The 21,917-nt window shown below is 56.5% G+C and overlaps 1 protein-coding gene across 8 annotated transcripts; it reads right to left on the bottom strand.

Annotated features, from left to right (window-relative positions):
• Window positions 1-357: 357 nt before the first annotated feature.
• Window positions 358-21,685, bottom strand: RHOF (ras homolog family member F, filopodia associated). Of its 8 annotated transcripts, none has more exons than XM_034637927.1 (6): window positions 20,295-21,685; window positions 18,289-18,383; window positions 6,052-6,310; window positions 3,291-3,400; window positions 3,072-3,206; window positions 358-2,263 (listed from the first exon to the last, which is right to left on the bottom strand). In XM_034637927.1, the coding sequence occupies exons 3-6, from the start codon at window positions 6,170-6,172 to the stop codon at window positions 2,102-2,104; spliced, it is 528 nt and encodes a 175-aa protein (XP_034493818.1). In that variant the 5' UTR covers window positions 6,173-6,310; window positions 18,289-18,383; window positions 20,295-21,685; the 3' UTR covers window positions 358-2,101. The 8 variants fall into 8 exon arrangements, with proteins under 8 accessions (XP_034493818.1, XP_034493820.1, XP_034493819.1 ...); XM_034637929.1 differs by lacking the exon at window positions 20,295-21,685 and adding an exon at window positions 18,649-18,800; XM_034637928.1 differs by lacking the exons at window positions 18,289-18,383; window positions 20,295-21,685 and adding exons at window positions 11,694-11,781; window positions 12,032-12,082.
• Window positions 21,686-21,917: the final 232 nt, after the last annotated feature.

The raw sequence follows: 21,917 nt of genomic DNA, 5'->3' as shown, positions 1-21,917 counted from the left end.
GTGAGTTCTCAGAGAGTGGCACCCACACTTCAGCGCTGGCTGAAGCTCACCCACCCTCCCCACCTCCCTCCCTTCCCCTCAGGTTCTAGAATGTGGTGGGGAGAGAGTGAGCTGGCTCCCGTCCAAGAGGTGGACTTGGGAGGCCAGGACAAGCCTGCTGGTCACCTTGTGTCCGATTCTGTATTTGTGGGGAGGGTGAAGAAGCCAGCAGGTTTGGTTGAATGTTCTGCCCCTGCTCCCTACATGAGCTGCAACCCCTTCTCCCACACATGGGTCTCAGCTACCCTTAACTACCTCCCTACAAATCCCCTCTGACCAGAGTTCACAGGGGGCATCCAGTCATGCTTGGCACCCATAGGAGTTTAAACTTTTTTAATTGTTACATTTTTAAAACAAATTTCCCTTCCATCCCAGTCAAGAGTCTCCATAAAAACCCAGATTTCTACTTTCCCTGGAAAAATGGAAAGTTCTTGGCTCGGGTGAGCTGCCTGCTTAGGATGGGGTGCTTGCTTTCTAGTGTGCCGCAGACCCCACCACTCCCTTTTATACCTGTCCTAGTTCACTCATTTGGGTTTTCCACCTGGCCCTGAGGCACTTGGGTTTTCCCTAGACTAGGAGTCGGCACTTCTTCTGTAAAGGGCCGATAATCCGTCACAGTTCACCCTCGTCTCCAGTTGTAGGGCCAAAGCAGCCAATGCCTAAATAAATGCGTGTGGCTACGTCCCAACAGAAGTTTATTTACAAAAACACACAGCTACCAGATTTGGTCCACAGAGTCTGGTTTGCTAACCTCCATCCTATACCATCATTTGTCCATGAGGCCTTGGATTGGGTGCTCTTTTGACTCCCCAGGGCATGGCAGGGCCTTGGGGAACCAGGGTGGGGTGAGGTGGGATGGGGTGCAATACAGGAATCTCTCTCTAGCAGCTGACTTCAGAGAGGCTCACGCTTAGTGGGGGCTGCGGTAGGAGCCACCTCAAGCCATTACCCCAGATTGGGTAATGTTGTCTTGTAGCTCAGGAAGAAGCAGCTGCCAGCCTCCCGGGCATTAGGATCGCCTGGAGCACTTGTTTAAAAACTCCTGGCCCCAGACTTTCCAGAAGGTTCAGTGAATCTGCAGCTGGGGGTTGTGTGTTCTCGCAGGAGGCCAGGATAGTCTCAGCTTGGCAGAAGTGGAGGCTGTGAGGGACAGGAGGGAGCGTGATGACTATTAAAATGAGTCAGTGCTGCCCTTTTGCAGATAGGGAAACAGTCTGTAGGGAGAAGTGACTTGCCCATGATCACTGGGAGCTGATGGCACTTTTCATCTTGAGTTTCCGGCAGTGGGGGGTGGCAGGTGAGGAGCCCCTGAGCAGGGGTTGGATGGGTGGTCCAGGGTACTTTTTGCTTCTTGAGAGTCTCCTCTCCCCGTTGGGCATGTGCACCCAGCTCTGGAAAGATGGCAGCCCAGCCGAAGGCTGAGACTGAAGGCCTCTGGGGGTGAGGGGTGGGGGCCGGTGCCAGCCCCCATGTCCGGGGCTGGTGCGTGTGCTGTCCCGATAAGTCCCTGTCTCATTGTGGCCCCCACATTCCTGGAGGAAGGAAGCCAGAAGCTGGAGGATGCAGCTGAGCCTATCTCAGGAGCCCAGGGGGGCGGGTGACGCAGGAGCAGCGGGCTTGGGGGGGGCTGTGTGGAATGCTGACAAATCCACATTTATCCACGTATCAGATATAGTTGTTTGTTTCAGGCATAGGTTTTCAGGACCTATCAGATGTGCAAAGGGGGACACAAGTGGCTGGGGGGAGGCTGTGTACTCCCAAGTCCTAGGGACAAATGCTGGTTCTAGGGTACAGAGGGACTGAGTCCGGCACCCTCACCCACCTCCATGCAGGCCCAGCTCCCGTAGGAACCCGGAGGTGAGTTCATGGTCAGAGCCCCAGCTGGGAAAGGAGAGATCTCCAGAATGTTCTAAGAGCCTAGCCACAGGCTCCAGACATAGGGAGACACTCAAAGTGCCGCTGGAAAGCTGGGGACAGAGCAGGATCTCGGGGTGCAGTTGGGGCCTGGCAGCCTGGGCCCTGTCAGTCTTGCCATGAGGGCTGTGTGCCCTGCCCGGCGGGGTCAGAGCAGCAGGCACAACGGGCGTTTCTGCCGCTGTGCTTTCTTCAGAGCACTGAGGGCAACCTTGGCCGCCGCTCGGAAGACGTCCTCCACATTCTCCCGAAACTTGGCAGAACATTCCAGGTAGAGGGCCGCTCGGATCTGTTCACAGGCACTCTGGCCCTGGGGGGGGGGGAGCGGCCAGCATTAGATGAGGAGCCTGGAGCATGGGGCACCTCCTGACAGCCCCCCCATGGATCTGGGGACTTGGAGCTGGCTTTGAGGGCTCTCCGAGCAGGGGGGATAGGTCTTGGTGTGGAGCCCCCCTCCCCCTCTCCCAGGCCCAGCCCCCAGCGGTGTGTGTGGATGGAACGGAAGGGCCTGTGGTGTGGCCCAAGGGCTGCGGCCGTGGCTGAGAGATCAGAAGCCCCGTCCTGGCCTCTACCCTGCCCCTGCTCTCACCTCAGGCCAAGAGGGGTCTGCACCCTGAAGCCAGGCCGCTGTGTGTGCCAGGCCTGTGAGAAGAGCTGGAGGCCTCCAGACAAAAAGGGCTTCCTCCATGCCTCTCCCTGTACCTTCCCACAGGCTCCATTTAGGCAATGGAGCTGGTGAGGACAGTAAACACTAGCTCTACTTCTAAAATTACTTTTATTAATGCTTGTTCCTTTTTATTAAACTTTCTTATTAGTTTTCCTTTGTGTTCCTTTTATTGTCCCATGCCTCACCCAGAAAGCCGCAGGTTTGGCTTTGCCCATGACTTCATGCCCATGAAAGCGGGGAGCCCTGCTTTCAAACAAGGCCTGCCCTCCAGTCCCCTGTGGCAGACGGGACAGGATCCTGGCTACATTGCAGGTTAGCTGTGTGACTCTTACCCTCTACTTCACCTCTCTGGGCCTCAGTTTCTCCCTTGTAAAACAGGGGATGCTAATAGTCCGTGCCTCGGGGTTATAAGGATTAAATGAGGTAGGAGGAGGGGAGACCCCTTCCTGACCTGCATGTAGGTGATGGGCTCCAGCTGGGCGGCCCGGAGCTTCCGAAGCTGCTCCTTGTCTTTCCGCAGGTCTGTCTTGCAGCCAATGAGCACCATGGGGGTCCCACGGCAGAAATGTGTGACCTCAGGGAACCACTGCAGAGGGAGAGGGCAGCCATCAGGGCTGAGGCCAGATCCGTGGGCCCCCCCGAGGCAGCCTGGCTGGATCGTGGGCCTCACCTTGATGAGGACGTTGTCATAGCTGGTGGGGTTCATGACGTCATAGCAGATGAGCACGAGGTGGGTGTTCTGGTAGGACAGGGGTCGCAGCCGGTCATAATCTTCTTGCCCTGAAATGGGAGAGTAGGTGGGGTCAGGGAGCCACCACCTCCTTATCCACCTGAGACCCCTGTCTGGGCTCAAATGGGCGAAGGGTTGGTGACTGTGTCTCTAAAGCCTTGGTTTGCTCATCTGTAAAACAGAGGGGGGAGCACAGGAGCAAAGATTCCACGAGATGAAGCCCATGCACTGCTCAGAACTGGTCTGATTACAGGGTAATCAGAAGAAGCCGGAGAAACTGCTAGCAATTATGTCCGTGGCAATTACTGCCAACCCCCCGCCCTACCCCTTGCCCTGGTGCTCAGGTTGAAGATAACAGGCCAAATCAACTCCCCTCCTGGAAGAAGGTTCAGGGGCTGGGTGGGACCAGGCCACTGCAGGATCTGGGAGGGTACCCCCAGGCGGAGAGGTGTAGGCTTGGGTTGGATTCCTCCTGCCCTTCTGGCAAAGCCCAAGAGAGTGGTGAGGGGACGGGCACAGCTGCTGTCAGTCTCACCTGGGGAGCGGGCTGGTGCTCGGCTCCTCCCCCACACCGACTGTATCAGACGCCAAGGCTGGGTGTGTTTTTTTAATGCTTTTTAGTAATTTTTTATATTGGCAATTTCGAACTTACAGAAAAATTGCAAAAAGGGTGCCAAGAACTCCCTTCCTTGGATTCCTGAGTATTTCCATTTTGCCCCACTTGCCCTTTGTATGTGTAAACACTGGTGAGAGTAATTGTGAGTAATCACGTGCATTCTGCGGCTTCACCCCAGGACAGTCCTTGCGGATTTCTAAGAACGAGCACGTTCTATCACCTCCTGTAGAAAAAGTCGCAAGCTGGAGGACCACCGTGGACGCTGTGCTCTAACCCTACCCACAGGCCGCATTCAGATCTCAGCGGTAACGTCCTGTAGTCGTTTTGCCCCCCGTCCAGAAGCAGGCCCAGAACTATGCCCTGCCCTGCGTCACCGTATGCCTTAGTATTATTTCAAAACTCCCACAGTGAGGGGTGCCTGGGTGGCTCAGTCGTTAAGCGTCTGCCTTCAGCTCAGGGTGCGATCCTGGCATTATGGGATCGAGCCCCACATCAGACTCCTCTGCCGGGAGCCTGCTTCTTCCTCTCTCACTTCCCCTGCTTGTGATCCCTCTCTGTCTGGCTGTCTCCCTTCAAATAAATAAATAAAATCTTATTTAAAAAAAAAAACAAAAACTCCCACAGTGAGAACTGAGCCCTTTTGGGCTCCCTGGCAACTCCCCAGCCACCTGTGCTAAGGCAAAAGGTGACCTTCTTCCCCGACTGGAACACAGAGGCCCAGGAGGCCTCTGCCCCTCCCCCTGGCCTGGGGGTGCCTAGGTGGCGCCAGCCTGCCCTCCTGCTCCCTCCCTGCCAAAGCTGGTCTCTCCACTGAGCAAGGACAGGCCACATCTCCTGGCCCCCAGCTGCTGCTGGGACACCGCCACGCTCTCCCTTCCCAGTGGCTCTGCCTCAATCCAGGACTCCTGCAGTGTGCAGTGTGACCAGGGTCACAGCTATGACAGTGGCTGGGCCAGTTCAGCCAGAGTCCCCCCAAAACTGTGGAAGGAGTGAGGGACTGTCAGGGCCCAGCCTCCCAATTGTCCCCTCTCCTCATCTTGGTCCATGTCTTTCTAGACCTGTGCTGTCCAATAGGGTAGCTGCTAGCCCCATGTGGCCATTTAAATTAATTAACATTAAAAATTCAGGTTCTCCATTGCACTAGCTACATTTCAAGTGATTAACTGCCACACACGGCTAGTGGCTCCTGTAACAGGCGGCACGGGTGCAGGACATCCCATCACTGCAGAAAGTTCTGTTGGACAGTACCGCCCTCGTCTGAGCCACCGCTGGCCTCCCGTGTCTGCTGCTGCCCCTCAACGACCCCTCCTCCACCCGGTGGCTGGCTGGATCTAAGACCCGCAAGCTCCTGCCTCTCTCCCCTCGAGGGAAGAATACCTTCAGTGGCGCCCTACTGCCCTTTGTATAAAATCCAAACATCTGCCAAGGGCCCATGTGACCTGGCACCCACAGACCCTGACCTTTTCTCCCCCATCACCCCCCGACTCCCTGCTCACGGTTTCTCAAACCCACCAAGCTCTCGTGTCTCAGAGCCTTTGTACTTGTCGCCCCCGCATCCTGGAATGCTTGCCCTACTCACACACCCCCATTTTCTTCTTAGCATTTTACTTTAAAACATTCAAACTGAATGTCCACATTATTTCCTTTTTCAGGATAACATCTTCTCCCTACTTCACGATAACACCACTTTGCTTTATACATTTTAGAGTGCTTCTGCCTATGAACAGTTAAGAAATCCTTACAGCTATCATCTGATGGTCTAGACAGGAAGTGAAAAATACTTCCATTTACACAGAAACTGAGCTCCAGAGAAGTGACCTGCCCGAGGTCATGGCATCAGTGACCCAGCCAGGGCTCAACCCCAGGCCATTGGGTCCTGGTCGAGCACTCCTTCTGCTGATACCCAGCACTGCTCTATTTTGCTTTGCATTGTGCGAACATGGGTTCTGGGCCCCCACAATGTAACAGTGCAGCTCCTACTTCTGGCACAACGTGCACATCTATTCCCCGTTAGAAATATGGCAGGAGTGGACAAGTAGTGGTCAAATGGGCCCCCTGTGCTCCGTCGGCTTCCCTCAGCCTGACCTGCTGGCTCCTCGGAGAGGCCTTCCCTCTCCACGCAGCATCTGCCCCCCGCCGTGCGTGTCCACAACCTGGGCCGGTAAGTGCCCTGAGCGCAGGGACCAAGTCTGTCCTTAAAAGTCATCCTGGTGCCTGGCAGGTGTCCAGTCAGGCCTGGCTGCTTGTTGTCTGGAGCTGATCCACTCTTGTCAGGTGCAGCAGAGAGCAGGGCGTTTAGCAACTCCAGCCGCGGAGGATTTCAGCAGAAGTCGGGCTGCAGTGGCTGGAAGGAGGAAGTCAGGCTGAGCCTGCCCGCCCCCCCCCAACCCAAGCCCCAGGCCTCTGCCCTTGCCCATCCGTCTTTGACAGGTTCTTGCCCAGGTAGCAGCATGCCTTGCTCCCTCCTTTCCTTCAGGTCTCTGCAGAAACGTCACCTCCTCTGGGAGAGCTCCCCTGACTGCTGCCCCACGCCCGACCACGGCTCTATTATTCTTCCGAGTACGTGTCCCTCCCTGATGTTGGGTTTTGGTTTGGTTTTGTCTGCCCCGTGAGCAGCAAAGCCCCTGAGGACCGTGATATTCCCTGGGACACAGGCGCATTCAGTAGCTCTCTTGCTGAACGAACAAATGAGTGTGTGAATAAAGTGTAATGCTAACCCCTCTGGCTTTCAGCAAGGGCATTTCACTTCTATCACCTGGGAGGTAAGCTAGGCAGAGAAAGTTCTTCCCCTAAGGAGCCCGTGTGGCCGAGAGGGGCCTTTTCCAAGGTCACAGACAGGATCCCTGTGAGCTGGAATGCCAACTCAGTCACCTCCAAGGTCAGCTGCCTGCCACGCCACTCTGAAATTGCCAAAAATTCTCTCGGGAAGCCTTCCCCGGACTTCCCAATTGGGAATCAACCTCTGGACCTTGTGTCCTTACAAATGGTTTCCTCACCTGTGAAACGGGCATGAGAGAAGCAGGTGCGCCTTGGTAACAACACTAAAGAGCGAGCATCGACAACGCGTCGGCAGTGCTCCCTCGCCGCGAGGGCTCACCTGAAGCCCACTGCCCGCCCTGGCCCATCACTCCTCATCGCGATGCTAATGAGGTGGGGCTCTTGTTACTCCCATTCTACAGATGCAGAAACTGATGCACAGAGAGGTGAAGGGAGTCGCCTTAAGGTCACACAGCTAAGGGGAAGCTCCGTAAAAGAGGACCACAGGTAAGACTCCTGGGGGTGCCTCTCTCTCAGTCCGCTCCAGAAGGTAGGGAGCTGTCCTCACCCTATAAGTCCCAGGCCTGACCAAAAGGCTCCCAACACAGGTATCTCAAGAGAGAGAGGGGCTCTGGGAGGGGACAGGCAGCCAGCCCAGATTCTAACTCCCTCCTCCAGGCTGCCTTCCTGACTTGACTGTGCCTGGCTCAACTTTTCCCAAGATTCAGTGTGGACCTCCACATGGGGACCAGGCGGGCAAATGATGGACTCCCAGAGGCTGTTGACCTCATGTCCCCTTGGGAGATGTGGAATGTCCTAGATGTCTCTCCCACAGGAGTCAGGAGAGCCAGGTGACACTCAGACTCATGTTCTGTGACCTGGGTGCCTTCCCTCTCTGGACCTCAGTGTCCTTATCTGGCAAAGGGGGTGATAACCCTGCCCCTGATACTGGAAGTAAAGGACTTGTAGGCTAAGCAATGCTGAACAAAGGTGAAGGACTGCTACTATGGTTACTATTAAAACAGAAACTTCCAGGGGATGGGGTCCTGGGTGGGGAGTTACCCCGGAGCTTTGGACCCACAAGCTTTAGGGGTCCCCCAACCACAGCCCTCCCCATTTACCCACACAATGCCAAGACTTAAAGGGGCCAAGTCACCTGTCCAGCAGCACACCAGGGTCCCACTATGGCCTCTGCAGGTGGGCTTGCACGGAGTTACGTGCGAAGGGATGCATTTGTTTATAGCATGTAAAGGTCTTCTGGGCCACAGCTCCCCTTGAAGTGGCCCATCTTCCTGAAGCTGGTGGGGCTGTGGGGCGGGGAGGAAATGAGGCTCTCGCCTAGCACGAGGGTATTTCCTTTGTGGGAAGGAGCTTTGTTGTGTCAGTCATTTTCCAGGGGCAGGGGTCTCTAAGGCCTGGAGCTAGGTTGAGAAGAGGGTGTCACTGGGCCACAGTAATCCTCAGATCTGCTGGACATAGAGAGAGCAGGTGGTTCCCAGCTCCAGCCAGGGCGTTGGTCAGGGGAGGGGCACAGGCAACATGAGAAGGGGAAGCTGCCAGAAGAGGAACCCACTGGCTGCTATTGGGACCCGCCCACCTGTGTTTCCGCCCCAGAGGCGGGAGTGGCTGGGGCAGCCCCGGCTTGGAGCCCAGGCCACATTGACTGGCACAGCTTCAGCTCTTCAAGCCCCCAGGCCTTCTGGCTCTTAGACATCCCTCTGGTCCCCGATTCCCTGTCTCAGCAACTTCTTTGCCCCCCCACCCCACTTCCCCAATTTTTCCTATTGTTCCCATCTCAGGCTGAGAAGGGGACCACAGCTCCCCACCTCTCTGGGCAACCCCCATCCCATCCTATGACACCCCACCCCTGAACCCCACCCCAAGGCCCAGACAGTTCCATCTCTAGTTGGTGTCTTAACATCCCACCTTGCCGCCACCTCCCTTCTGCCCAGGAAACTTCAGACCGCACCACAACTTCCTGCCTCTGAGGGTGTCAGGACCCACGGCAAGAGAGGCTGTAAGGCAAAAGGGCTCACTGTGCCCTCCTCCCCTTCACCTGTCAGCTCTGAGAGCTCCATCACCCCTCCAACCACCCTCCCATTGCTGTGGCATCTGTATCTGCTTCCGCAGGATGGAGACAAGCAGCCAGACTGGGCTCCCACGCAGACCCCTACGGCCGAGGTCCTGGGTATGGAAAAATTTGGCCTCCTGGGGGCCACCCCTGTCCCATAGTTCTGGTCACCGATGGTCAGGTGGAAAGATGCCACTCTGAACCACCATCTGCCACCACAAGGTCTAGCTCAGCAGGTTCCAGAACCTTCTACAATAACCTTTACTAGACTCACCTCCAGCTCAGCCACTCCCCTCACCCCCTTAGTCTCTTTCTCTAGTTGTTCCCCTGGCCCTCCTTTTCTGCCACTGATTTATTTATTTGAGAGGAGAGAGAGCGAGAGAGCAGGAGAGGCGGGCGGGGGGAGACGCAGAGGGAGAGGCAGAAGCAGACTCCCCAGTGAGCAGGGAGCCTGATGTGGGGCTCGATCCCAGGCCCTGAGATCATGACCTGAGTGGAAGGCAGATGCTTAACCGACCGCTTAACCGACCGACGGAGCCATCCAGGCGTCCCCTGCCGCCGACTTTTGATCTCCGTCCACGCACAGGTAGACACGACCTCACTGCCTTTACCAGAACATTCTCCAGGAGCGCCTCTGCCTCCAAATTTCTTCTGCACTTATTCCACAGGCACCGTGCTGGGCACTGGCACATGGGGGAGGATTGACCCAGTCTCTCCTTCACGTTCCTCGAGACAGGGCTTCCTGGGTCACAGCAGGACACCCTGGAAGGAGTGGCCACGTTTCTTTCTCCCTGAGTATTCCTCCGTGGGCTGTCCTGCTGACGTGAAGCCAATCTACTTCCCTAGGACTCCACTGAGTCATTCAACCCCCAGCTCTGTTTCTCTGATGCTTCAGGAGTCCTTTGGGGAGGGCAGGGAGGGGGCCAGCCGGAGCTCTGCAGGCCTTCGATTCAGAACAGGTTGGACTTGGGTCTGAGCCTGAATAGCCAGGCAGGGGATGGGAGTGGGGGGCTGAAAGAATCATGACAATACTTAGCCCTTCCCAAGAGCCAACCCCTGTGTCACACCATCACATGGATCTAATTTAATTCTCAAGACTAATGTGGTTAGCCCTGACTACAGATGAGGAAACTGAGGCCCAGGTGCCCATGATGACACGCGGCTAGGGAGCCAGCATCAAAGCCCAGATCTGATTCCAAAGCTTGTGGCAGGAAGATCATCATTGCTGTGGTGACCACACGCCTCTGATGACTGGGCCTGGAGCCCCTCCAATCCCTTCTGCAGCAGCTGTGAGCGCAAATCCTTCCTTACACCAAACAGAAACCTGCCGGAACCTCCACACCACGATCTGCCCTAATGTATTCTTTGAGCACCTTTCTCTGGGTAAGACCACAAACACCAGAAGCAGTCCCTGTGCTGGGTCTGATGGGGGAGGCTTCCATGAACAGTGAACCCCAGGGATCTGATAGGAGAGGCCCTGAGGTCCCAAAGGACAGAGGAGAGTGAAAACTATCCCGTGACTCTCCCTGCCTCACCAGCACCTCACCCACAAAGTGGGGCTAATGGACCTGCCCCTCCCTGGATCCCCGACAGGAAGTATGTTAAATTAAAAGTATCCCAGACACACTCTAAGTTTTACTGCTCTTATGGCTACGCCCCCGGGGAATTTCTCAGCAACCTTTGGCTTTCTCAGTTTGCAGGGCTGGAAGCAGGGCCCTGTTCTGGGGGCAGCCGTTTGGGGTCCTCATCCAACAAGAGGGGGGTCCTTAGGGCCCCACCATACAGGAAAGGCTGCTGAAGTCAGGAACGGTGGAGGGGTCTGGGGATGGGACAATTCCTTTTCTGATTGTCTCCAGGGTGGAATGAGATGCTACTGGCCGCCTTAGGGTGGGGGATGTCTGGATTTTGGCTCCATCCAAGGCTAGTGGAGACTTCCCCTTGCATGTACAAGGCCATCATGGCCAGTGGACAGGACACCTGATGACGTGGTTCCACGCAGGTCACTAAACACTGAGTCAGAGAGGTTGGGTGAGATCCTGACCTTTGTCGCCCAATGTTGGTTCAGCCCAGAAGGGGATTGAGGGCAGGATGGAAGCTCTTTGAAGGCAGACACCCCGCACTACTCCCACCAATGACCCCACAACAGGGACTCTGATAACTGACGTGATTAGCAAAAATCTACTCGTGTTAGGAGTTGCAGGTGGCCGAGAGAACCTTATTCTGGACTTAAAGCTCTGTTCCTTCCTCAGTGCTTGGTTTATCCCCAGGGAACCAGGAAGACAGAATCGCAGCCAGAATCCTAGAAGTACAGGCTCAAAACTGTAGACGACAGAATTCCAGAACCGTGTATGTAGCCGATGGAATCCCAAAGGTGTGGCACTCAGAATTTATGTCCACAGGACCCTGAAGCCTCAGGATTGTCAACCATAAAATCCTGGAGTCACAGGCTCTTATCTGTAGCCCAGAGTTTTCTAGAACCACAGGACCCAGAAATTCAGCTCACGGAATCCTAGCACCAGAGGACTCAAATCTTCAGCCCACAGAATTTTAAGAGACCACAGCATGCAACACACAAAATCCTGGAACCATGGGAAGCAGAAGCGATGCCCACGGTTTTCTAGAACCACAGGAGAGGAACGAAACCGTGGGTCCTCGGCACATTAGCGCTAGGAGGGTGGCCGAGGAGCTCATCTCATTCAAGTACCCTCCTATCAAACATGGGGCGACTGAGGCCCTCTGAGTCTCCAGGGCCGCCGTGCCAGAGCCCCTCCGCGTTTTTCAGGAGGCCTGGGAGGTCAGAGCCCCATAGAGGCTGGTGGGCGGGGATGCCCGGAGGGGGATGCCCGGGCGGGGGAAACCCTTCGGGCACCCGGGACCCTCGGTGCGCAGGCGCACTCACCGGCGGTATCGTATAGGTTCAGGGTCACCTCCTTGCTGCCCACAGTCACGCTGGCCGTGTATTTCTCGAACACGGATGGGGCGTAGTCCTGTCGGAGAAGGGGTCGGCTGGTTCTTAAGGGGTGCGACAAGGACCCAGGGTCCAGCTGCGCCGCCCCCTTCACCCCATCCAGCTGGGCTCTGGAATTCCCGAGGGGGCGCCCCGGGGTGGCGGCCGCCTTTCCACTAGCGGGACGCCGGAGAGCCGGGGTCCAGGCTCAAGGCCGGCCGTAGCCCCCGGTGGTCCCAAGCCCGTTTGCCCCGCAGTCTAACCCCCACCAACCCCCCGGCGGGCCTCACCTCAGGGAAGGAGCCCTGGCTGTACACCATAAGCAGTGATGTCTTGCCGCAGCCGCCATCGCCCACGATCACTATCTTCAGCTCCTTCCTGCCCGGGCCCGGGGCCCCGGGGGCGTCCATAGCTGTGAACAGCCGGCTCTGGCAACCGCGCGCAGGGCAGACTTCTGCGGCTGAACGATTGGGGGCGGGGGCCGGGGCGGGATCCAGGGGCGGGGCTAAAGAAACCCCGCCCGCTGTGTGCCGGCATCGCCTCCGCCAGGCAGCCACCCAGGCCCACCTCCCTGCCTCAGTTTTCCTTTCTGTTGGGGTCCCGGCCCGGGGAGTTCACCTTTCATTTCCAGGGAAACTGAGGCAACTGAGAAACGGGGGTATTTAGCCTGTAGCGCGGCTCCCACTCCCTCCCATGCATGTCAAGGCGCGCCCCCCACCGACAAGATTCGATCGTTTCCGCCGTTCCTCGCAGGGCACCCCTGATTGGCAGGCTCCGCCTTCTGGCAGGGACCCTCTGATTGGCCGGCTCGGCCACCCCCGCCCCTCCGCCATCAGACAGGGACCCTTTGATTGGCGGATCGTTGTCCCAGCACCAGGGGTCTAGGAGCTTTAGTCTCAGGCTCTGGAAAAAGCCCCTTGTCTTGGCCCCGCCTCAGCTGTGTGGTCTGGGGCAAGTCGGCTTCTGAACCCGTTTCCCCACGAGGTAGGTTGGTAGTGCCAGGGAAGATGCTGGCACGGGGGGCGTGTCTGCTCACCTAGGCCAGCCCTACGGGCGCCAGTATGGGCGCGGGTTGGGGGTGGGGAATAGCGGTTCCCCTCACCTACCCCCCCACCTCCCCAAGAGCGCAAAGTGGACGTCTGGCGCCCTCTGGCGGGCAATCGCCTTGGGGCGGACGGCTTAGAGAGCAGGTGAACGACTCCGGAACAATACCCTTTGGGGGTTGGCCCCAAACCACGCGGGCGGAAGTCTCTTTCTAGCAGGGGCCAGAGGCGTGAACCGAGGAAAACACCGTCGAGGAAGGGATGGGGAAAGGGCAGATCTAGTTGAGATAAGCTGGGCCCCGATAACACCCAGCCCTCCCTGAAATTTGATTAAGAACTCTTCAGCCAGCAGCCACGTATCTTCATTCCAAGGATTCTCACCAACCCTCCCATTTCCCTGATCAAAACAGCTATTTATTGAACACAATATTCAGGTACTATCGGGGCTGCTGTTTGAGATCACTCCTGTCCCCCATTCCTTCCCTCCCCGCGACCCTGGACCAACAGTCCGTTGTACAAGCCAGGCCAGTGGTCAGAAGAGGAAGGGGACCCCTGGAGCCAGTGTGTGGCAGGCAGGCACTGATTGAAGCATGGGCACGTGAGAGACAGGCCCTATCCAGGGCCTCTGGTAGTTTCCTCAGGGAGGGTTTAGGACTCAGGATCTTCTATCCGCCCCCCCCGGGGAGACTGTCAATTTTCAAGTTCTCAGCAAAGACCAGGTAACTTTACTTCATGGAGGCAACTGCCAACCTGGCAGTTCCGTAAACGCCGGGTAGGTTTTCCGCGAACGCAAAGCAGGGTCTGACCACCAGAGGGCAGCAGCGACCGCTCGTGGAAGCTTACAAGTAAGAGCCCAGAGCTGGGAAAAGGAAGTAAGGCCCAGCTCCAGGTTAAGTGAGTCCTACGCCCGGCGTTGGGTCAGAGGGCCACCTGCTGGGTCAAGCACCCACACACAAATTTACAGCAACTCAATCATTCCTTTTCTGCAACACAAGTTTATTGAGAGGCAACTGTGTTCCTACCTGCAAGAAGCTGTCTTGGGAAAGCATTCTGAAAGCGTCTGGGAGATGTGAACAATTTAGAGACCAGAACCTCTGTAAGGTTCGAGGAAGGTTGAGCCCAAGCTAGGCAGTGCTGGGAGGGCAAATCAGTGGAAGCAGGGTGGGTAACCTGGGCAAGGGCATGGTGCTGGAAAACCCCAACAGGTTCCACAGCGCCTGGGCAGCGAGGAGGGAGGCCAGACATGGTTGTCAAGGTAAGGAGGACCCTACTACCAGGCTCAAGAGGGGTGCTGGACAGAAAGCTCCTAAAAAGAAGTGCCCAGCCAAAGCCAGGCCCTCAAGCTCTCTCTCTGGTGAGCCAAGAGGAGCTGTGATTGGCTGGTGAGGCAGGGCTGGGGTCATGTTTCCATAGCGGCAGCCTGAGGCTAGCAGGAGAGGAAGGACAGAAGAGGCCTTTGAGTGAAGAGATGCCCACTTACCTTTACAGCCAGCCCTGGACCTGACCCTGAATCAAGGACCCTGAAGCTCAGGGAGGGACTGGAGGTCAAGAGGAGGGGCTGGGGGAGAATTCAGTTAGGAGGGTCATCCCACACTGAGCGAACTGTCATCTGGGGGTTAACCACACCTCCTGACTTTCCTCAAAATCCCTGACCTCAGTTTCCATTTTCTCCACCTGAGAAACAGGACTCCGATCCCAACTTAAGACAGAACAAATGGATTCCCAAAACTGAGGGGGGAGAGGAAAAGTGAGGCTTCCCAGCCCTGCCTGCATCCAGGCAGAACAGCTGACACTGGCTGCAGCCACCCGCCCACCCACCCACCCCCGCCAAAAGGCTGGCAGAACCCCAGCCTCGCGGGACCTGGAGTGTGTTTGATTTGGACCCGGCTCCAGTGGTGGTGTAGGGGCTGGATCTGTACCTAAAAATACCCAGGAGCCAGGCCAGCTGCTGAGAGCTTCCTCAGAGGCAGCTGGGCCCAGGCAGGCCAGCTGAGGAGCTGGGTCTGCCCACATGCACGGGGAGCCCTGCTTTCTTACCTGTGAGATGTTCTGAGGACCTAAGTCATTCACCTCTTATTCACTAGGAATTCCTGGAGAGATTTAGGAAAGCAGGAAAGATTTTTTAAATTTGATCGTAACATAGAGCTGTTGGACACAAAAGCCTAAGGGAGCAGGCCAGTGGCATTTGTGGGGTGAACACATTTGGCCTGTGCTATAGTAAGGCCAACTGAGCCCAGGAGAGAAATAAGGGCCAGATGCACTTCTATCTTGTCAGAGCAAAGTCTGACCAGCATAGCTTAGCACGGGGAAGTTAATACCACTGCTTCCAGCTCCTACTTCCCCGGTACCTCCGAACATCCTAAGAGGTCACCTCACGCCTGAGGGGTCATCCACCCCAGATGAGACAGAAGAAACTGAGCTGTTCTTTGAGGTACCAGAGATGGGAGGCGGCCACGGATGACCTGGGAGTCAAGGACTCTCCTTAGGGCTCAGGACCTGGTGGTGCTGGTGGGGAGGTCTTGCTGAAACAAAAAGCTCCCCTCACAAAGCCAGACTCAAGACACAGCTCAAAAGGTCATCAACCACCTTCCTCTTCCTGGTTCACATGGGGAGACCTCAGCTCCCAGAGGGGCAGGAACTTGCTGAGGTAACTGGCCAGCTGGAGACAGCGCTTGACCCAGGCGGCCTCCAAGATGGCGGGGTGCCTCTAGCCACAGTCCAGGCAGACGCAGTCTCCACCCAGAGGGTCCAAAAGGTCGTATTCCTGGCTGGGGCTCTCGGTGGATGGGCCGGAAGAGGCGGGACCCTGGTGTCCAGTAGCGAGGCAGGTCCAGCCACCTCCCAGCCTTGGGCCGCCCTTCCGCTGGCGTGGCCCTCTCCAGGCTGGCCCCACCGGATTGGCGCCAGGAGGAGTCCCGCCCTGAGCTTGCTGTGTGACCCGGGGGTGGGGCCAACCTCTGAGCCAGGAGGAACCACAGCCAGAGGACAGACAGGCTGCTGCTCCTCTCCCTGCCCCCAGGAGGTGATAGGGGTGGGGTGCGGGTGGGGGACAAAGAAAGGTGGAAGAGAAGAAAGGGAAGCGGGGAGGGGGTTATGATCTTTACAGGTCATGGGGACACCTCCCTCTCCCAAGAATCATACCCAGACCACAGTTTCACACCTAATTGCTCCCTAATTGTTCCAAGGGCGGGAGTGAAGGAGCTGGCTATAGCGCTCCAGGCTGTGGCTGGGAGGGAGAAATTTAAATCATTTAACCATCCGATGCCCGGGACATAAAGACCCCATAAAGACCCCGGTCTCTGGGAGCCCTAAGGACTCTATCTAAAGGGATGGAGGACACCCTCAGGCAGCAAGCCAGTCACGTGAGGATCAAGGGGGGTTGAAAGAGCAATCCAATAGCAGCACCGAATTTAAATCTTGAGTTTGGGGTCAGAATGGAAGGAAGAGGCCCACGGGATATTAAGAACGTGAGCCTCATCAACTTTTACAGAGTGCTTCCTCCCCCCCATAGGGGGAAGGGGGTCTGGTGCCAGGTGCAGCAGAGTGAACCTCCTTCCCCACCCAGCAAAGGACAAGATGGACCAGACCCAGCTTATCTGGACCTGGAGACCCTCATGGGGCCAAGGGAAGGGGGCCAGAAGGAGCCAAGTGCACCATGCTGGTTACTTTCAGCCAGACAGCTTTCCCAGCTTCCTGGCAGTAATGCCAGCAGACAGCTGGCACGGGAGGGAGCCCAAAATAACCCAGACAGCTGGGATGGGGGGGTGCCATGGACACAGGCGATGGGCTACAAGTCAAGACACCTGGAACCCCGTCCTGGCTGCCAGTGGTGGCCTCGTGACCTTGGGTGAGTCACTTCTACTCTCCGGGTTTTTGGGGAGTGACCCCAAATTATGAGCCGATCATGGAATAGCCGGCGAAGCTGGGGAGAGGCACCATTCCGACTCAAACCACACAGGAGGAAAAACGGTGCTGGCTCCCTGCCTACGGAGAGTCAGTCTTCCCCTTTGCCCTGAGGCTTTGCCACGTGCCTCGGGGGTGGGTTGGTGGGGGAGGAGCTCACACAGCCCAACCCCCACTCCCTGCAGCCACATGGGAATGGAGGCCAACTAGTGTGAAGCCTGAACGTGAGGCCAAGCCCCCTTAATCACACTTAATCTTCCCACTCCAGCATCTTTTATTATCATTTCACACAGGAGACTCACCCAAGGTCACCAGCACAGCCATCAGACTTAGAGCCTCCCTTAATTAAGTGCCAGGATGGCTCTCAACCAAATCTCCAGGTCAAGCCCTTCTGACTCCCCAAAACCTCAGTTTAGCCCTCACATTGTGGGGTGGAGTAGAAGTGGGCAGAGCTCATCCCACAAGGAAGCCAAACCTCAGCCCACCTGGGGAGTGGTGGGGATCAGTGGCACCCGGACCCAAATGGTTCATCAAAGTAATCCCTTACTAGAGATCACGTGGGGGAGGGATCAGAGATCAAGGGCCACACCACTAACAGCTGTGGAGCTTCCTGGAGACAGTGGGAAACTATGAGCAATCACAGGTTGTGTTAGGAGAAAAGGAGAGAGCTGCCATTACTGGGAAGCTTAACGCCTCTGTGTCAGGCGCTCAGCTTGGGGTTTCAAGTGCATTAGCTCCCGTAGTCCTCACAAAACCTCCAGGTGTTACCCAGCCCAAGGGTTCTCAAAATGTGCCCTGGATGGCAGCCATTAGCATCACCTGGGAACTTGTTAGAAATGCAAGCTCTCAGACCTCACCTACTGAATCAAACACTCAGGACTGGGCCCTGGAGTCTAATGAGCATGCTCAAGACTGGGACTCACCCAGCTCCATTTGTGCACCGGGGGAAACGGGCTCAGAGACTAAGCAGCTCAAGCAAAATCATAGCACGTAAATGGCTAGCCAGGTTTCAAATCCCAATATGTCTGATTTTAGAAACAGGACTCTTTTTGGGGGAGGGGGGTGTGCAGAGAATGGTGGAATTCCCAGGAATGGGGAGAAGAGTGCAGAAGCCTCTTTCTCAGAGAAAGCTGGCCCAGATCTCAGGTACTTGTGTTCTCCACCTCCCTAGCAGCTAGACATCAGAGGGAAGAGGCCATTTCACAGTCACCCCACATGCCCCCACTTGGGCCGGAAGGGAGGGCCAGAGCAGGGCTGGGCTTCCTGGCAGCAGACAGTACCTTTCAGAAGAGGCACCAAGGGCCCGCTCCCCCACCACAAAACACACAACTGGGAAATACTTGCAAGTGCAGCCTCCTATGAGGCTCAACACTGCATAGAATTGCACGCCACAAACTCTTGACAACAGGAGCTGACAGGCGGGGATGGATGGCCCGAGCAGGCCCAGCAGGGAGCTGATTTCACACACACACAGTCCCACACATCTGTAGGGGGAGGGGCTGCAGAACCAGCCTAGCGGGTTTGGGGTGCCCGCCCTCCCTGGGCTCCAGGCCCAAGCCCCCCAAATCTCCCTCGCAGGCTGGCAAAGGGCTCACACCTACCTTATTGTCAGTGAAATTAGGGCTGCTCCTGCTGTCCAAAGGGCGATGGTTCAGTCGGGGGGTACCGGGCAGCTGTCCTTTCTCCAGCCAAGAGCCTGACAGGGAGAAGTCGGAGGGTTTTGTTAGGGAGTTGATAGCCACACACCGGGCAGGGTCCCCTTGAGGGAAAGGGAACCTCACAAAAGCCCCCCTTTTCCATCCGCCCAGGCGGCCCTCACTCAGGAAAGGATTGGGGGGTGCGGCTGAGTCACGAAGGTTCAGCCCGGGCGACTAGCAGCAGGAGGCGACTCATCTGCATTTCCAAAGGCCCGCCCCGTCCACATCCCCTCCCCGAGAAAGGGCCGGAGATGTGAGGCTTACCCTAGAGCCCTCCGCCTCGGGGGATCCCGGGGAAGGCCCGCTCAGCTTTCCCAGGCCGCACTCCTCCCCCATCCCCCACCCCCGGCCTCTAGAGCGCAGGGCTGGAGGGTGTGCCCTGAGCGACCAAATCAGGACGTCGGTGGCCTCCGGGAGGGCCTCAAGCCCAAACTGGGGACAAAGGGGGCCCCCTACCCCTCAGCCTCGGCTATCACGGGCGTGGAAAGCCAGACCTGGGCGCCGAGGCCCGGGTAGGCAGCGGGGATCGGCCTCCGGTCAGGGCCGGGCCCCGAGGGAGGCTTCCCCCGCCTCGGGAGGCGCCGGTCGGGGTCAGGGGGAGCCTCGAGGCCCCGACCGTCCCCGTGGCCGTCTGCTACTGGCTCCCGCGGCCCCGCCCAGCAGTGAGGCCTCCTCGTGCCCGCGTGGGACCCCGAGTTGGGCGCTGGGTCCGAGACGGCTGCGGAGCCCGCGCTCGTCGTCGAGGCCTCCCCGGGCCAGGGGCGTCCACGCGGGCGGCGGCCTGGAACGCGGGCGGCGACGCGCCGGCCTCCCCTCCCCCCTCGCCCGGCTCTGCCGCCTCCTTCCCTCCTCCCGCCTGGCGCGCAGCAGCCGCCACCGCCCGAGCCGCGGGCGGCGCGCGAAATGGCGCCCGTGGCCGCCTCACCCAGAGGCGGCGAGCGCGGGAGCCGCGGCGCGCGACGCCCCCGGGCCCGCGGCCCCCCGCAACAGTTTCCGCGGCCACCCTCCGACATGGGGCGCTGTGCCCCGCGGGCTCTCGGGGCCCGGCCCGGCGAGAGACCGCCATCAGCCCCGGGCTCCCAACGACAACCGGGGAAGGAGGGAGGAAGGAGGAGGAGGGCGGCCGCCATTAGCCACCCGCAGCCCGGCCCGCCCGCCTGTCCCCCGGCCCCGGGCCCGGGCCCCGGCCGGCGGCTCTGCTCTGAACCTGAAAATAAAACTCGTGTTGGGGAGGGAGGAGCGAGCGCGGCCGGGAGAACAGGCACCGCTCGGTGGCAGGCGGGAGAGATGCTGCGTCATGGTGCCAACATGGACGCCGGCCTTTTGTCCTTTTTTGCTTAGGAAGCGCAGGCACGCCCCGGAGCCCCGAAAAGCCGGCTTCAGAGTGCGAGCCCCACAATCAACAGAGAAAGAGGTCCTAGGCCGAGCGAGGAGGTTTCCTCGTCTTTTGAGCCCCCCCCCCATCTCCAAAACACTTCAATTTTCTCCTCCCCATCAAGGCTCAGACCTAAAAAAGCCAGGGGGAATGAGCGCAGGCGGCTCCATAGATGCCCGAGCTCGCTGGGGGAGACCCTCCCCTTGCCTCCGGGGCAGAAGGGTCTGAGGAGCCCTCCTCGTCCCTCCACCCCTCCCCATCCGGCTGCCAAACATAAAGCTCCAGAAACCTCCTTCTCCCCTCAGCTCCCAAACATCTGTAGCCCTTGGCCTGCTCGAAAAAAGATTTCCTCGAAGGGGCAAAAGGCTTTTTTTTTTTTTTTTTTTTAAACTTACCCGCTCAGCCCGGTGCCATAGAGTCTGGAAGATCAAGCTGGGCGGAGGTTTTTGGACGTGTTATGTAAAAAATATCTTTTTGGGGGATTGTTTAGTTAGGATTATTGGGGGAATGGTGGTGTCTTTCCTGTTGTTGTTACCTTTTTGTAAGTTACACTCTCATGGCATTTTCTGCTCCTTCCACTTCTGCAAACTTTCCAGGGTTGGGCTGGCAAAAGGCGGCTTCGCTGAGGACTGTTTACTGCTCTGGATATAGCAATGGTGTGATCGTCATTAAGAGACAAAAGGCGAAAATACACAGTCAAATCAAACAAAAGGCAAAAGACGCACGGCCATCCCAACCACCATAGAAAATACCCGCGAGTTAACGTTGGTGTTTGGCTCGAACCAGCTAGGACTTGTTTTCCAGTTTTAATCTAGTTTCCTGTGACGGCTTTAGTCTCTGTACACAAAGAGAAGGTCTTCCTTTCTCTCACCCACTCCCCTACCAAGACGAGAAAAACAGAGCTGTTTTTCTTCAAATAGATCGATTTTCAAAGAAAGTGTACATGTTACTGGGAAGAAAGCTGACTAGCATTTATGGCTGTAAACATTTTCAAAAGCTCAAAGCTAAAACCTTAGCTTTATAAAAAAGCAAAATCGTCTAAAAGCATTTTAACTGGCTTATATTAGACAAGAGCGACAAAGACATACATGCAGATGAAGGTTCAGAAAATTAAGGACATCTCAGCAACATTAACATAGAAACTGCACTGCGTAAGGACAGAATGGATTGGGTACTTACAATGTAAAAGGTTTTTAAAAACTTGAAAGAGTAACAACTGCTTACAATTTTTTGTTGCTGCCATTTCGCTAGTCCTAGAACTATATACATTTAAAACATTACCTTGTTAAAAAGAGAGCAGAAGGAGTTAATAAGATGGCCAGGTTTAAGTGTTTAATAGAGGAAACTATATATATTTAAAAATTTATTGTTCAGTCAAGAGAATACAGATTAAGACAGCTCCAAGCTCCCCCCACCCACCCAAGAAAAAGAGGAAAAAAAATTAAATATGTCATTTACTTAGGTTTTTTGGAATTCAAAATTGTTAACTGCTGACATTAATGGTGTGCTATGACCTAGTTATACAAGACAAAGATGGATTCCAAGTCATAAGGAAAAATCCAGATCTTTTTAAAAAGTCTTCTTCATTCTTCCAATTGTGAGTCCTTTAGCCTGTTGACAAATGTTAAACACAACACTGAGGCGTCCTGAACTGGATGGTGGAGTCAAAGGAAAAACATTCCCCATTTGCAACAAAGGAAAAACCCACTTGGCCATTTAATTCCATTGCAGAAAAATGGCTCCCCTCATCTGTTGGCCTCTCCTTGGTGTCTGATGAACGATGTTTTGAGATCAGCGTCTAATAACGCAAGCCCTATAGAAGCCGCGCGCTGATTGGCTGCCGCGCCCTGCCGCCCTGCTCCAGCCAATTACCTACCCACGGCCAAATTACAAACCCCGAAAAGAGCCCCAATATGAAATACACCACCACGAAGCCCCAGCAAGGCGGCTCCTTCACCTCGGCCGCCCGAGAGGAGAGGCAGAGGGGGCTGCAAACGCGTCCTCGCGAAGCCCGGGAGCCTCGGAGTTGAACTCACAAAATGGAAGCCGCGCGCTGATTGGCCGCCGCCACTCCCGGACCTTTAATAAAGAAAGGGGAAGGAAAAGATAAATGCAAAAAAGGGGGACTCTCTCCTCTGCTGGTGGCTGGAGGAAGAAG

Source organism: Ailuropoda melanoleuca, chromosome 12 (assembly GCF_002007445.2).
Source record: "Ailuropoda melanoleuca isolate Jingjing chromosome 12, ASM200744v2, whole genome shotgun sequence".
NCBI classification, from domain to species: Eukaryota; Metazoa; Chordata; class Mammalia; order Carnivora; family Ursidae; genus Ailuropoda; species Ailuropoda melanoleuca.
This window is presented reverse-complemented; position numbering and strand designations above follow the sequence as displayed.

What these genes read in the sequence shown, in the direction of transcription:
- RHOF (XM_034637924.1), bottom strand. Translation starts at nt 19,514, where the DNA reads ATGGCGGCCGCCCTCCTCCTCCTTCCTCCCTCCTTCCCCGGTTGTCGT. An exon ending in GTGATAGCCGAGGCTGAGGG is followed by an intron (nt 18,384 to 18,840) that starts GTAGGGGGCCCC and finishes TCTCCCTGTCAG; the next exon opens with GCTCTTGGCTGGAGAAAGGA.